The sequence below is a fragment of the Microtus pennsylvanicus genome, chromosome 1, assembly GCF_037038515.1.
Source record: "Microtus pennsylvanicus isolate mMicPen1 chromosome 1, mMicPen1.hap1, whole genome shotgun sequence".
Classification (NCBI taxonomy): Eukaryota; Metazoa; Chordata; class Mammalia; order Rodentia; family Cricetidae; genus Microtus; species Microtus pennsylvanicus.
The window spans coordinates 79,503,335-79,520,275 of record NC_134579.1 but is presented as its reverse complement, the minus strand read 5'-3'; the positions used below and the strand labels follow the sequence as shown (position 1 = coordinate 79,520,275).

The 16,941-nt window shown below is 41.5% G+C and overlaps 1 protein-coding gene across 1 annotated transcript in view; it reads right to left on the bottom strand.

Annotated features, from left to right (window-relative positions):
• Positions 1-16,941, bottom strand: part of Pkp2 (plakophilin 2) — a 59,559-nt gene that overhangs the window by 17,389 nt on the left and 25,229 nt on the right. The window contains exon 6 of the mRNA XM_075970730.1: positions 13,829-14,006. Coding sequence (XP_075826845.1) covers positions 13,829-14,006 — 178 coding nt within the window. The remainder of the gene's footprint in view (positions 1-13,828; positions 14,007-16,941) is intronic.

Genomic DNA, 16,941 nt, shown 5'->3' with positions numbered 1-16,941 from the left:
ATTTACACTGGCACCATGGGTCTCTGTCTGCTCTGGCCGTCGCCAGGCCTGCAGTCTGCTAAGAAGCACGCTGATCATTTTAACCCTTCATATCGACTCCTGCGGCATGTTTCAGACCAGGAAGGTCACCAGAGTCAACCACTGTTCTTTTCCACTGCTAAGGTCAAAAGAGAGCCCGGTCCTCGTGGATTCCCATGTCTCCTTTAGCCTAACTTTTTTAATTTGTCCGCTGTCCATCTGTTGAGAACAAACACTGGCTTTGGAAGCAATGAGACAGTTCTGCAGTGACTCTTCCGTGCGGAGTGGACACCTGGGAAGATGCATCAGCTCCACAGGAAGTGAAACACATTCTTTTCTCCCTCCCAATTTCTCACATGAAGAAGCCAAAACGAGTTTAAGCTACTTTTCCTGCTGACACCAAATGAGTGGTAACGTCAGGAAGGAGGACAGTTTCCTTCCGTTTTATTCTATATGTATGGGTCTGTACACCGTGTCCGTGCAGTGTCTGTGGGGGTCAGGAAGGAGGACAGTTCCCTTCCGTTTTATTCTATATGTATGGGTCTGTACACCGTGTCCGTGCAGTGTCTGTGGGGGTCAGGAAGGAGGACAGTTTCCTTCCGTTTTATTCTATATGTATAGGTCTGTACACCATATCCGTGCAGTGTCTGTGGGGGTCAGGAAGGAGGACAGTTTCCTTCCGTTTTATTCTATATGTATGGGTCTGTACACGGTGTCCATGCAGTGTCTGTGGGGGTCAGGAAGGAGGACAGTTCCCTTCCGTTTTATTCTATATGTATGGGTCTGTACACCGTGTCCGTGTAGTGTCTGTGGGGGTCAGGAAGGAGGACAGTTCCCTTCCGTTTTATTCTGTATGTATGGGTCTGTACACGGTGTCCATGCAGTGTCTGTGGGGGTCAGGAAGGAGGACAGTTTCCTTCCGTTTTATTCTATATGTATGGGTCTGTACACGGTGTCCGTGCAGTGTCTGTGGGGGTCAGGAAGGAGGACAGTTTCCTTCCGTTTTATTCTATATGTATGGGTCTGTACACCATATCCGTGCAGTGTCTGTGGGGGTCAGCAGAGGGAATCAGATCTCCCGAGACTGGCTATACAGATGACTGTGAGATGTGTGGCTGCTGGGAATTGAACCTGGGTCCTCTATAAGAGCATCCAGCGCTGCTAACTGCTGAGCCATCTCTCCAGTCCTATAGAACTGGTTTTTTATTCTCTGCAGAGTGGTGCAGGAGAGAGAAAACTTCATCCAACATCCACTCTTCCTGCACTTTGTTTAGCAAATATCGTATGTCCCCAACCACAAGAAAATGTTCTTTAGGTTTCAAAGCTTCTGATCTTTTCCAACCTCTGGATGAGAGAGACGACCCTTTAAAGTCACCCTGACACTTCAAAGGTCAGCCTTGCTCACTCGCTGGATCTCCTGTGTAGCTTGCAAAGAGGACTTAGCTTTGAGTGACTTCAGAGTGTTTATTCTGGTCCAGACGGTAATGCGGGGGGGGGGGGGGGGGGCGCTGCTGCCAGCCTCACCGCAGTAACTGTTATCTTTAGTCTTTATTGTCCAGACACTGCTGGCTTAAAATAGGCCTTATCAGGGGCTCTGGCAGCTGATACCTTTGCTGACAGGAAGTGTATGGAACCCTGATGCGCAGAACTGACCTTGCATATCAAAACTATTTCCCATCTCACTCAGCTATCCAAAAATATAAACAAGGGGAGACTATCCCACTTCACCTGTGGACAGAAATCACTAGACAGAAAGTAATTTACTATTACACTGCTCTGACAAAAACCAATAATTTACGTAGAATGACATTTATCTGAAAGCATTTTTCAACAGTTAATCTTTAAAGTTTGTAAGAAACAGAATTAGAATATATCCTTTTACGATATGCCTCCTGAATCCTGAGAAATACTTATTATTCTTTCCTGTATGTACCCCAATGGAGACTTAACATGGAAAATACTGCAGAAGCACAAACTAAGTATACTAAAATAACCATCCTATTGCAAAGTAAGACTGAGCTTCTGAGCCAGCCCCCAGTAACAAGTGAACAGCAAGGAAGAGAGAGTTCATGCAAGGCTCAGTCCACTAGGCCCAACGTGGTGTCCGCAGCAAAGAAATGACCCAGGCTCCTGCATGCCCTCCCCCTCCCCCCGCACAGCTTTTACTGGGGTCAGGGGATTGATTCTGACCTCTATGCACCTCTGAAGAGGTCTCAGACTTCAGAGTTTTCAAATGTTTCAGATTCCTTGTCTGGGAGCAAATCTGCTGTTCTGGACTCTCTCCAAGACTGTTTACCTCTCACATTCCTGAGTGTCAAAGGAAAAGGGAGCACAAAGTACCTTGGCCCTTGCTAGAATTAAAAGGAAGACTGGCATGTCTCCGTTAGGATTAATGGTGTCACGATGGAATCACCATTCATACAGTAGACTAAAGAATGGGACTAGAATTCCAATAGCATAGGAAACAGTCCCAAGAACTGACAAATGAAACTACACGAAATTAAAAAGTTTCTGTACAGAAAAAGAAACAACAAACAGGCTGCAGAAAGAGGGAAAAAAATGTCCAGCTATACCTCAAACAAGGGGTTAATTCTTGAACATATAAAGGACCTCAGAAGTTAAAAACCAAAGAAGTAAAGCTGCTAATCAATCAACAAGTAATGATATGAACAGTTTTCAAAAGAATGTCAAGTAGACAATAAACCACTATGGGACATTAAGTGGGGAACCTGCCTAGCATCTATGAAGTTCTAGGTCCAATTCTCTGTAGCCATGAAAGGAAGTAAAATAAAACAACCCTCCATTAAACAAAAAAATAGAAATAAACGGTCCTAAAGAAGTAGCATAAACTTTAAAATTACTTTTGCTTCAGAGAACAAGAAAATAATTCTTTTGATGATAGTTATAAAAATCACCAAAAATGGCTACTACTCACTGAGCTGAGCCAAATACCCCTACTACAGTAGTGTCTTTACAGACAGACGGAGTAAGAGAAAGAAAGGGATGGAAGAGAACATTTCATACTCATCAAAGGAAAAATCCATCAAGATGAAGTCTGAATTCTGAACATCTATGCCCCAAATACAAGGGCACCCACATTTGTAAGAGAAATATTACAGAAACTTAAATCACAGATCGAGCCCCACACATAATAGTGAGAGACTTCAATATCCCACTCTCACCACTGGACAGGTCTGCCAGACAGAAACTTAACAGAGAAATAAGGGGTTAACAGATGTCATAATCAAATGGACCTAACAGCCATTTACAGAACATTTCACGCAAACACAGACCATGTACCTTCTTCTCTGCACCTCATGTAACATTCTCTAAAACTGACCACATGCTTGGTCACAAAGCAAATCTCAACAGATATTTAAAAAAATGGAATAACCCTCTGTATCTTATCGAATCACCAGGAGATAAAGTTTGAGTTTAACAACAACACAAATGACAGAAAGTTTACAAACTCATGGAAACTGAGCAACTCTCAACTGAATTACCACTGGGTCAAGGAAGAACAAAGAAATTAAAGACTTCCTACAATTCAATGAAAATGAATGTACAACATACCCAAACTTATGAGACACAGCGAAATCAATACTAATAGGAACATTCACAGCACTATGTGTCTGCATAACGAATTTGGAGAAATCTCACACTAGCAATTTAACAGCACACCTGAAAGCTCTAGAACAAAAAGAAGCAAACACACCCAAGAGGAGTAGATGACAGGAAATAATTAAACTGAGGTCTGGAATCAATAAACTAGCAACAAAGAGATACAAAGAATCAATAAAACAATGAGTTGGGTTTTTTTTTAGAAAATCAATAAGATAGACAAACCCTCATCCAAACTAACTAAAAGGGAGAGAGAGAGAGAGAGAGAGAGAGAGAGAGAGAGAGAGAGAGAGAGAGAGAGAGAATAACATCCAAATTAATAAAATCAAAAACCAAAAGGGGACATAACGACATAACAACAGACACTGAGGAAATCCAGAGAATCATTGGGTCATACTTCAAAAACCTGTACTCAACATATTGGAAAATCTACAAGAAATGGGCAGATTTCTTGATAGGTACCACATACCAAAATTAAATCAAGATCAGATCAGATAAACAATTTAAATAGACCTATAATCCCTAAGGAAATAGAAGCTGTCATTAAAAGTTCCCTAATTAAAAAAGGAAGGAAGGAAGGAAGGAAGGAAGGAAGGAAGGAAGGAAGGAAGGAAGGAAGGAAGGAAGGAAGGAAGGAAAATCTCAGGGCCAGATGGTTTTAACACAAAATTCTACCAGAATTTTAAAAGACAACTAATACCAAAACTCCTCAAACTGTTCCACACAATAGAAACAGACAGAATTCTGTTAAATTCCTTTTATGAGGCTTGTCACCCTGATACCCAAAATCACACAAAGACTTAGCAATGAAAAAAATTACAGAACAATTTCCTTCATGAACATTGATGCAAAAAAACTCAATAAAATATTTCCAAGAACACATAAAAAAGATCATTCACTATGATCAAGTGGACTTCATCCAGAGATGCCAATGTAATCCATCTTATAAACAAACCGAAAGAAAAGAAACCACATGATAATCTCTGTAGATTGCTGAAGAAGCCTTTGACAAAATCCAACTCCCCTTCATGATAAAAGTCTTGGAGAGACCAGGGATGCAAGGAACATACCTAAGTATAATAAAAGCAACTGCTAGCCAACAACCAACGTCCAATTAAATGGAGAGAAACTCAAAGCAATTCTACGAAAACCAGGAAAAAGACAAGGCTGTCCATATCTATTCCATATCTATTTCATGTCCATACTCTCTCCATATCTATTCAATATAGTACCAGAAGTTCTAGCTAGAGCAATAGGACAACAAAAGGAGGTCAAGGGAAAGGAAGAAGTCAAACTTTCGCTACCTGCAGATGATATGATAGTATACATAAGTGACCCCCAAAATTCTACAGCACCTTCATCAAAGTGGCTGGATACAAGATTAACTCAAAAAAATCAGTTGCCCTCCTATACACAGATAGTAACAGATTGAGAAAGAAATCATGGAAACAACACTCTTTACAGTAGCCACAAATAATATAAAACATCTTGAAGTAGTCCTAACAAAGAAAGTAAAATACCTGTATGACAAGAACTTCAAGTCTTTGAAGAAAGAAATGGAGAAGCTATCAGAAGATGGAAAGATCTCCCATGCTCATGGATCAGTAGGATTAACATAGTAAAAATGGCCGTCTTACCAAAAGCAATCTACAAATTCAATGCGATCCCCATCAAAATTCAAACACAGTTCTTTACAGACCTTGAGAGAACACTATTCAACTTCATATGGGGGGAAAAAAACAGAATAGCTAAAAACAATCTTGTATAATAAAGGAACTTCTGGAGATATCACTATCCCTGATCTCAAACTCTATTATACAGCTATAATAATAAAACCAGCATGGTATTGGCATAAAAACAGACTTGTGGACCAATGGAATCAAATCAAAGACCCCTAAATAAATCCACACACCTATGGACACCTGATTTTTGATAAAGAAGTTAAAATTACACAATGGAAAAAAGAAAGTATCTTCAACAAATATTTGGCATAACTGGATGTTGGCATGTAGAGAAATGCAAATAGATCCATATCTATCGCCCTGTACAAAACTCAAGTCCAAATGGATCAAAGACTTCAACATAAATCCAGGTACACTGAACCTTAAAGAAGAGAAAGCTGGAAGTAGCCTTGAACACATTAGCATAGGAGACAACTTCCTGAATAGAATGTCAGTAGCACAGACACTGAGATACACAATAAACGGGGTTTTCAGGGTGGAGCAATGTCCTTCCGGTAGAGCCCACTCACGGTGGACTAAGGCAACTCCAGGGGAGGGGTCTGCTGCTTGGCACCCTGAGGGCGGGGTCTGTAACAGGCCCTGGAGGCACGGTGATAGACAGACATGGTGTGTGCTCACTCGTAAGTGGACATTAGCTGTAAAAAAGATCTAATGTCCTCTTCTGGTCTCTGTGGCACCAGGGGCTCACATGGTGCATAAGCATGTACAGACAAAACACTAAGACACTAAAATAAAATTAAAATGAAAGAATTTCATCTAACTAAATTGGGAAAATTAAGACATGGATGAATTTCTAGATTCATATGACATGCCAAAATTAAACCAAGACGAAATAAATAACTTACTATTTCCACAACCAGCAAAGTGACTGAAGCAGAAATAGTCTCCCAACTAAGGAACTTCAGAGAACTAATACAATCACTACTTACATAAAGTACAATATATAAGATCTAAATATATAACATAGATTAATCCATGAAATGGAAAAGGAAGGTCCCTGAGCTCTTTTTATAAACCCAGCATTTTACCCTCATTCAAAACCAGATAAAGACACAAAGCACAGACACAGATTATCAGCAATCTCCTGATGAACAAAGACAGATACAAAAATTCTCAACAAAATACTTGCAAACTGAATCTGATATCACATCCTAAAGATCCTTCATCGCGAACAGGTTGGCTTTATTTTAGAGATGCAGAGATGGTTTGTCATCAATCAAGAAATGGAAATCGTCACATAAACAGACTCAAAGAAAATGATCATAATCATTTCAATAGAAACAGAAAAGGCTTTTGACAAAAATCAAACATTCCCTCTCGATAAAAGCCATGGAGAGGCTAGGAATGGCGAGAGCATACATCAACATTATATAAATATATACAATAAACTTATAGCAAACTCCACATTAAATAGAGAAAAACTACAAGTGTTCCCAATAATATCAGGAATGAAACAGGATATTCCCTCTCTCCACTTCTATTTATTACAGTGCTTGATGTCTCAGCCTGAGCAGTATGTGAAAAAAATAAAGAGACAGAAAAAGGAACAAAAAAACAAGGTAATCTTGCTTGTAGATGGTGCAAGACTCTGAAGACGGAACCAAAAAATTCTTAGCGATTATAAACTTTGTCAGTCAAGTGGCAGGGTACAAAAATCAATACACAGAAGCTTTACCTCTCTCATGTGCCAACGACAAACATACAGACAAAGAAATCAGAAAAACAATCACATTCATGGTAACCACTAAAATGACAACCAGGATAAACCCACCCAAGGAACAAAAGAGCCCTACAATGGAAACTTTAAACGCTGAAGAAATGAATGGACTGTGGAAGACTTTTCATTCTTAAGGACTGGAAGAATCAATAACATAAAAATGGCCATCCTATTAATGGTAGTCTGCAATTTCAATACAATTCCACTCAAAATTCATGTAGAAAAAACAATCTAAAAATGTATATAAACGCATGAAAGAACAGAGATAACCCAAAGCAATACTGAACAAACTAATTACAGTGAGAGATGTCATATACCTTCTTCCAGATACAATGTCTTTATTACTTCATCTACACATCCTCTTGGACAAAACTAGATCCCTCTCCCCTTGGGAATTTCAGAAATCTAAACAGCTATCTAGAAACGGTACTCAAAGAATAAAAACAGAGTTAGGTAAGAACAAGAATAAAGGAGGCCCAAAGAAGGCTGGACAAGCTGTCTTTCTCAAGTTAGCTTCTTTCCTCTTATCAGTTCCCCCATACTTTGGCTTCAGCACTTGAATAAACTGGCCCAGTCCCTCACCAGGGCAAAGCAGGAGAGCTGGCCCTGGTGGTTCAGGTGCAGGAAAGCGGGTGGGCTGATCAACTCAGCTACCATCCAGGCCCAGATCCAGGGTTTTGAATTAGTCCACCCCAACATCTACCCCATCTATGACCTGCACATGAAAGGGACCAGTCCTGCAGAACAAAGCTGCATGATCTCCATGACACAGAGCAATAACAAGGTATCTGGGAGGATTCCCAGTGAAGATCCAGTATGACAGTGTAGCAGAAGCCAGAGGCCTTGAACCAATCCAGTGGCCATTGCAGTGAGCATTTGTAAGTAAAGCTGTTTGGGTAAAAGGTTACACTGTGTGACACACCATGACACACCACAGCTTCCAAGGCAAGATTTTTTTAAATTTTCTTTTAATTTTTTTGTTTTCTTTTGGGAGGGTGTGACAAAGACAGAGAGTGGATACAGAGGGATAGGGAGATGAGTGGGCTTGGGGTGCATGATGTGAAATTCATACAGACTCAATAAAAGTTTAAAAAATTTCAGAAAGGGCTAAAAAATGGCTTAATGATACAACTCAGAAAGCTGGAAAAACATTTTAGATCAGACCATATCCAGGACAACTTGTTATAATATATAATAGTTTTGATGTATGTATGTCGAATACTCCTTTTACAAATGTTTTGTTGAGTCTTTTCCAGACTGTGCTCCTCAGGGACATTGTCCTGGAATCTCCTGTTTGGTTGCTGCTGTGTTTTTCCTGGTTTGGGCATCACAGTGACACTGGTTTCTTTAGGAGTGATGTGGAAGCGCTCTTGCTGTCTCTGTCTTTTAACAGTTTAAGAAGAAGAGCCATCACAGTCAATAGCAAGGAACAATAAAAAGTAGTGCAGAAACTCATGAAGTTGAAATAAAGAAAACAACACACACAAAAATAAGGACTGTAAGAGCTGGTTCTTGAAGACAGACAAGATTGACAGGCCCCAACTAATGAAAGAGAGAGGTGACCAAAATTAACACAGTTAGAAATGAACAGGGAAATATTAAAACAATCACCAAAAAAAGACAAATATCTAGGTTCAGCCAATCTACCAAAATTAAACCAAGAAGTCAACAACCCAGACAGACACATAAAAATGGAGGAAATTGAAACAGTAATAAAAAGCCTTCCAAAGAAAACAAGAGAAGAAGTCCAGGGCAAGATGGATTCACAGCGAATTTGAGCAGAGAAGACGTACAGTGACGATGGCAAAGACGAGGAAACAGCTGATAACACACGCTGCAGGGGATGTGGGGAAGGGGCCCTCATTCCGCACTGGTGGGATCACAGACTGGTGCAGACACTACAGAAACCAGCGCAGGAGTTATCCCAGAGCTGAACCTACCACTGCGGCAGCTATAAACACGCCTTGGCATATGGATATCCTACCCCACAGACAAGTATTTACTCACTGTGATGCTATTCGCAACTGCACTGGAAATGACCTAGATGTCCTCCGGCTATGAAGGGGCACTGAAAAGGTAGCACACATACACACTGGAGTACTACTCAGATGTAAAGGAAATGAGATCTGCAACTTTGCAGGTAAAGAGATGAAACCAGAGAAGATCAGATGAGGTAGCCCAGACCCAGAAAGGAAAATGTTCACATGTTTTCTGTCACTGCGGGCTCCCAGATCCAGTTTTCAGATGTAGTACATAGTCTAGAATAGTTGCAGAAACTGGGAATGTAAAACGGGACCATGGGCAGGAAGGGGTGTTAGGATGCAGTAGAGAGACCAGCGGGAGGACGATATGAACAGGAAAACAGTAAAGAGGGTCTTTAAAGAGGGTGAGTGGGGAGCGGGAAGGAGAATAGTGAGCTACAATCGGTCTGAAAGGAGGGAGGTAAAATATCAGTATGGATGGCCGAAAGAGACACAGGAATCATACTATTAACTACTTACCGTAAAACAAAGGTCTATAACATGTAATTCAGGGTATAAATACACATAAAAAGTTTTAATGAACTTTTCTCATCTGAGCTGATAACTTTTTCTTCAAGAATCAAAGACCACCTAACAAAATCTCCAACAGAAGACATGAGAATCCCCCTTGAGTTGACCAAGGCTGCCTGAGAGACGCTCCTGCATACAGCCTATTGTTGCCCTTCACTACCCCCGTTGTGGTAGAAGGTAAGTCCCTATCTATGGCTAAAGACATCACGCACTTTAGAAACAGGGTCCAGAGACCCCTGAACTGGATGATCTGAATGAACCTTCCCTGAGGACTGGCTTTCATGGTACCAGAAAGTACCATGTACTTTCGGAAGAGAGGGGCTACAAAAAGTCCTAATCAGCTGTGATGCCCATGAACCACACCAATGACCAGCATGACAAGAAAACCCTTTGGATGCAGTAGTGGCACACATACCCTGGCAGTAACCAATGGTCTCTAGTTGGACTTAAGACCCGCTCAACAAGAGAAAGACCATGCCTGGAACTGGAACCCTAGCTAACTACTCAGTGCCAGTGAAGTGGTGGTTATTGGAGAATCTACAACCACTAATTTACTAACCCAGCACAATGCCTACTATCAGTGCATAAACATCTGCCCTTATGCTCACAGGTAAGTGTAGTCTTCACCCCTCGTTAGGGAAACTTCTTGTAACAGATGGAGATGACTACAGAAAACCACAACCAACATGTGAGTTGTGGAGTCCAGCCCAATGGTTACCACTACAAAACACTCCCACATCTAAGGTTCAAGGGACACTGTAGAACAGGAGGCAGAAAGGTTGTACAACCAGAGGATCAGTGACTTTGTGTGAGATTCTAGTTATACCAGATTTATAGCTATACCCATAAAAATCTTACCAGCATGGCCACCCAAACTGCATGGGAGAAAGCCCGTGAGGCCTCAATCCTACACAAAGACCTATGGGAACTGAGGAAAGCCAGGAGCGGGAGAGGTGACATTCCTCCATGGAACAGCATACCAATTGGCTGTCCAGTGCCTAATGATCATCCATGATAACATACATACAAGTAACAGGTTATATTTAGGAATATATTTGTATACACACACATGCATGCACACACATATGCATGTAATAACAACTGGTGAAAAAAGAGGCCATGAATTTGAAAGCGGGGGCAAAGGGTATGTTAGGGTCTGGAGGGATAAAACGGAAGGCAGAAATATGATTAAAATACAATCTCAAAAATAAACAGCAAAAAGGGAAAACCTAAAATACATGGAATTCTGTACATATATTTACGTATGCACATTAATTTTAATGAACTTTCTCTTCTGGGCTGCCAATGCTCCCTCTTAGAGCAAAATACCACCTAATAAAACTCCTAATACAAGACATGAGAAGTCCTCCTTTTAGCTGATAGTCATGGTTGTTCAAGAGACTCCCAAAACATATGGCCTACTGCCATGGCCCTTGATTGCCACTGTGAAACATTATGCTGAAAACATTATGGCCTTCAGAAACGGCACAGAGACCCCTGAGCTTGAATTTACCTGCATGCCTGCTCTTTGACAATTAGCTTTCATGGTGCCAGAAAGCACTATAAACCCTTCTAAAGGAGGGAGGCAGCCAAAAGTCCTACCCAGCTATGATGCCCATGAACCACATCAATGACAGCATGGCACAACAACCCCACAGCAGCAGTAGAGGCACACACACCTTGGTATTAACCAACAGCTCTCTAACTAGACTTAAGTCTGGTCAACAAGAGGGAAAACGTGCCTGCTACTGGCAACCCAGCCCATTACCCAGGGCTAGTGCAGTCATGGGTCTTGGGAAGAACCTACAACCACCACTTTACTAAAGCAGCACAGTCCTTAACAACAATCTAGCAACATTTGTCCTTCCACCCACAGACAGCTGTAGTCTTCACTCCTCATGAAGGAAACTCTCTTTGCAACAGATGGAGACCACTACAGAAAACTGCAACCAACTGAGATATAGTCATGATCTCAGTACCAATGGATGTGTTAATAAAACACTCCAGCATCTAAAGGTCAGGGAACATTGTGGAATAGGGTGAGGAAAGATTGTAAGAGCCAGAGGATCAGGGAGTTTGTTCTGAGATTGTGTTTCTAGTAATAACAGAAGCTACACCCATAAATTCTCATCAACGTGTCTGTCTAAACATGAGCTGAACAAGGACAACAACAGACATGCCATCAAGGAAGTTCAAAGGCTTTAACCACACAGAAAGAACTACAAGCAACTAAGACATGTTGGGAGCAGGAAAAACATTCTTCCAGGGAAGAGCATACCCAACTGATAACCCAACACCCGTAAGCCCTGGAAACATACTTAAAGTAACATTATACAGACAGAGTGGGTTGGTAGAAACATGCATATACATATGCAATGACAAGTATTAAAAAAGAGGCCATTAATTTGAAAAAGGACAAGGAGGAGTATTTAGAGAAAGGGTAGAAATATTATAAAAATTATAAAAATATTTTATATAAAATATATATTTTTATATTAAAATATTATATCAAAAATTTTAAAAGGCTTTAAGGGGACATGGCTTTAAGAGGGTTTCTCCTTTAAATAGTTAGGGAGAGGAACACTGAGGTTTCATAATACCTTTTTAAAAATTATCTGTTTCTTTTTTGAAAAAGGATGCTTAAGGAGAAATATGGCCATACTACCTATTTATTTTTTGATGTTAAATAACCAACTTCTACAAACCAAGTATGCAAGTAATCATCTGCAGCAGCTACAGACATGGGGTGTGGGGTACAGCAGCTACAGACATGGGGTGTGGGGTACAGCAGCTACAGACATGGGGTGCAGGGTGCAGCAGCTACAGACATGGGGTGTGGGGTACAGCAGCTACAGACATGGGGTGCAGGGTGCAGCAGCTACAGACATGGGGTGTGGGGTACAGCAGCTACAGACATGGGGTGCAGGGTGCAGCAGCTACAGACATGGGGTACAGGGTGAAGCAGCTACAGACATGGGGTGCAGGGTGTACAGCTATCACTTTCTCCATGGGAACACTCTTATTGGGGCTGGTTTGTAACTACAGCATAATGTCCCTCAGTTGAACGACACGTCAATAGTCACCTGCTAGCTCAGTACTCGTTTGTCTCCCTTTGCTGATTTGGATTTCACCACTGCTAGTCTAGTAACATCTTCTCAATGTAACTTTCCTGCTACTGCTGTATCTTTCATCTTTAATCCATTTCTGACTCAGTGGGTTTCACATGGGACACCAGCTAATTTTGCTGACAGAAAAGAAAAACTAGTTCCTTCCTATCACTCCCAGTGACTGCAACCTGTCCTTAGACGATGTTCCCAGCCTCTGTTTGATGATTTCCACACGCCTAGGGTTCCTGCAGCCTAAGGGACTGTGCATGCTAAGCGAGACTCTCCCCTGAGCCCCAGCCCTTGGCTCTTGTGAGAACTCATCACTGCCCCGTCCTCTACACATTTCATTTGTGTACGCATTCTGTTCAAATGTTATGACGACTCTTTGTCACTGTGCCTCATTTTACTATTTCATTCAAGCAGATTGAGAGAAATTATTATTAATTCTTTGTATAATCCCCCGTAGTGAACACAATGCTTTAAATAAAAGTAATATTTGATACTGTATTGGCAGGTTTTATGTCAGCTTAGCAAGCTAGAGTCACTGGTTGAGGGAGCCTCAATTGAGAAAATGCCTCCATAGGATCAGGCTGTAGACAAGCCTGGAGGGCATTTTCTTAATTAGTGATTGATGGGGGAGGACCCAGTCCACTGTGAGTGGTGCCATCCCTGGGATGGTGGTCCTGGGTTCTATAAGAAAGCAGGTTGAGCAACCCAGTAAGCAGCCCTTCCATAGCCTCTGCACCAGCTCCCGCCTCCAGGTTCCTGCCTTGATTGCCTTCTATGATAAATAATGATGTGGAAGTGTAAGCCAAAAAAAAACCTTTCCTCCCCATCTTGCTTTTGGTCATGGTGTTTCATCCCAGCAGTGGTAACCTGACTAAGACAGATAAATATTAGTGATTAACTAGACAGAAATATCATACTAAATTTCCCCAGTTACCACCTAAGCAGAGTCTGTCAGAACTATGTAATTACAGAAAGGATCCAAAATAGCATACATTTTTTTATTTCTCTTTGGGTGCCTAATTTGATTATACCTTCGACCTGGGTGGGTGGGGGTGGTATTACCTTAGGCATCCAGTGACATTGTAGAATATATCAAAATCCAGCAAGCCATTTGCTTTGGGGTAGTCTCCTTCGGGCCACCCCGAGAAGGGGATGACGACACTCTCTGTCAGGGTGAGCAAGGCTTCTGTTATCATGAGATGCTTGAGCTTGTCGTTAGAGGACAAGTTCCAGAGCAGACCTAGAAAAACAGCAACAATGAGAACATTGCTCAACACTCAAGACCAGGCCGCCAGCTTCAGGACTATGAATGGGTACTTAATGCAGGGAGCAGGGTATTGACCTGTTTGGATGCTAACAGAAATGGATTCCTAAGATGATTATCGTGAAATATGCAAAATCATGCAGGTTCAAATTAACCAGGAGTGCTAATGGAATAGTGTGAATTTGAAACATCCCCACAGGATCATGTTTTGAAGCTCACCTCCCATTTCGGGAGGCTGGCTGGAGGAAGTAGGTCACTGGGGCAGGTCATTAGTGGATTATTATCTCTTGCTCCTTCCTTGCTCTGTGTTTTCCACCATGTGAAGAAGCAGCTCCATGACTCCATTCCCATCACGATGGACTATACCTCTTGACGCTCTGAGCCCAAATAAACTCCCTTAAGTTACTTTTGTTTGCCATATAAGAAAAGTAACCAATGCATACTGAAGCTTTTATTGCTATTTATTTTACAGAGCCTACCACCAAGCTGACCTCACTGTGATAACATACTCTGGGTTCACAACATGGAGCTGAGAAACAGCTGTCCTGTAACTACTATATCAATGGTTTAAAGAATTTTTTTCTTTCCATGAAACAGAGGGGGTCAAGCAATGTTCCTAACAGCTGCTCCTCTCTATCTGTGAACTTGACCCACTATTTTCTGCCCCATTCAGGGAAGGAGTACCTGCAGAATGTTCTATTCCACTGCGGTAGCTGATCAACACTCCAGGTAATGCCTGCGACTGCTCTCAGGGATGGGATCTGTGCCCTTTGCTAAACGCCCTTTATACGTCTTTTAGAGCTCAGCAGTGGGAGACAAAGAGCACAGCATCGTATCTCTCCACAGGTTACGGTCAACTGCGATTTTCACTTTCCCCTCGATGCTATTACTGAAGGGAAAGGTTGGCTAGTCAACCAGAAAAAAATTAAAATAATAAAATACCAGGTTATTCAGCGCATTTACACATAGAAACTGGGACTTGGTGCTGAAAGACAACAGAAAATCACATATACAAGTAAGATTTTAAAAAATGTAGCTCTGATACCCAAATACTTCTCCGTGGGGGAACTCCACTGTTTGCTGTGACAATGGTTCTGCCCATGTGTAACACTGTATCGCTCTTTTGTTACCCAACAGTTTGCTCCAACTCACTACCATCCAGGAAAAGGCACAGGGAGGCCCGAAAAGAGAAGGGTGATTCTTCCTTTCCTATCTTATCCTCCTCCATCCTCCCAGTAATTCCTACTTCTTAAATGCACTGCACGGAAAGCACAGATAGACAGGGTATTTACTTTATGGTAGGTAGTACCATCTCCTTTGATTTTAATGACTGAATTAATGGTCTATGTAGTTAAAGCTTTATAATTATTTGATATGATGTATCCAATCAATTAAAATACATTAGGCCTAAGGTTTCAGGCTTAAACAGTTTCCTTTGGTTGTGTAAAATAGCTAATCTTTGAAACAGCAACCAGATTTTCACGCAGCCTACACATAGCTTCCATTAGAAATGGTCACTGTAGGACTGATGTCTGCTGAGAACAGGATTTCTGGACTGCAGGAAGTCTTTTCCTGATCAAACTAGTATGTGGGGTTAGTCGGGAGCAGTGTCTCAGCCGTGGGTGCTGCAATACAATGGCTCCGTCCCTCTCACTTCATCTTAAGAGGCCCTGGAAGGGGGACAGAGAGAATAAAACTCAGAAGGTAGTTGGAGACAACGTAAAGGCAGGCCTGACGTTGAGTTTTGGTTACTAAGCTACGAAAGAAAAGAGGAGAGAAAGTGAGAGAGAAGGGCGGGGTGGCGGGGGAGCGCAGATGAACCGGACTTCCTTGAGTTCAAAATAAGCAAACAAATCAACAAGCTTCTCTGCCTGCCAGTGGCTTGAAAATCTCACACACAATGAAGCTTCCTCTTCCTACAAAGAACCACACAAAGCACTCATCTTACATAAAAACCAAAGAGGATTACTTTCAACAAGGGAACGGAATTTTCCTTTAACAGTCAATATATATTCTTTCTAGCTTGACATGCTACATTATTTCTACAGACATATATAATTTAGGAAGTCTTGGTGTAATTAAAAAATTAATGTAGGATAATGCATCACTAGGTCATGGCCACCAAATTTCTGGATGACATGACACCAGAGAAAAGTGTTCTTTGGAGATACAGTTATGCACATACCCGTCCGGACATGCTCACACAAACTCAGCAATCAACTAAAAACAGGGTAAGTACTTAGCACAAAGCTTAAAGATGTTCGGGCCATTATACACAGGGATGCTTGCTGCAGTCACTGAAGAAAGGCTGAATTAAATGGATGAACACCCTCTGTGGGTACAGGAGGCAAAGCCAGAATCACCAGCTGAAAATTTAAGGAGAGAAATTTTGGGGGACCACTCTGTAGAAACCAGAAAGACCCACTTAAAACATCCAGCTTTAGAACTGGGGTCGGTAAAAAATTAGCTCACTTCTTCCTGAAATGTTAAGAAGGATTTTTACCCCTTGGTTATTGTTAGACTGGAAGTTTGTAAAGAGGACAGACCTGAATCTGGGCCACATTCCAGATTTACTGCACCAGAATCTCAAAATGGATTACAGGAATTCATGTTCTCAATGTAAGTTCCTGGGGGCGCACATCTATATTAAACATTCTATGAGAATGATTAAGATTTCAATGATGGTGGTGAGTTGGGAGCCAAATTATCTCGAGTAATCTTTAGTCCCTATAATAGCCTGTTATTAACTATTGCAGATGGCCTAAAACCCCAGAGGCTTAGTTAAAATCCTTCTGGAGTATACAAATAGACCCCAGCTTCTACCAACTCAAAAGACTAAAATGCCATCAGATAGTATCTAAGATTTCCACAGATTTCTTTACTTAGCTTTAACCTACCGACCTGATGTTTG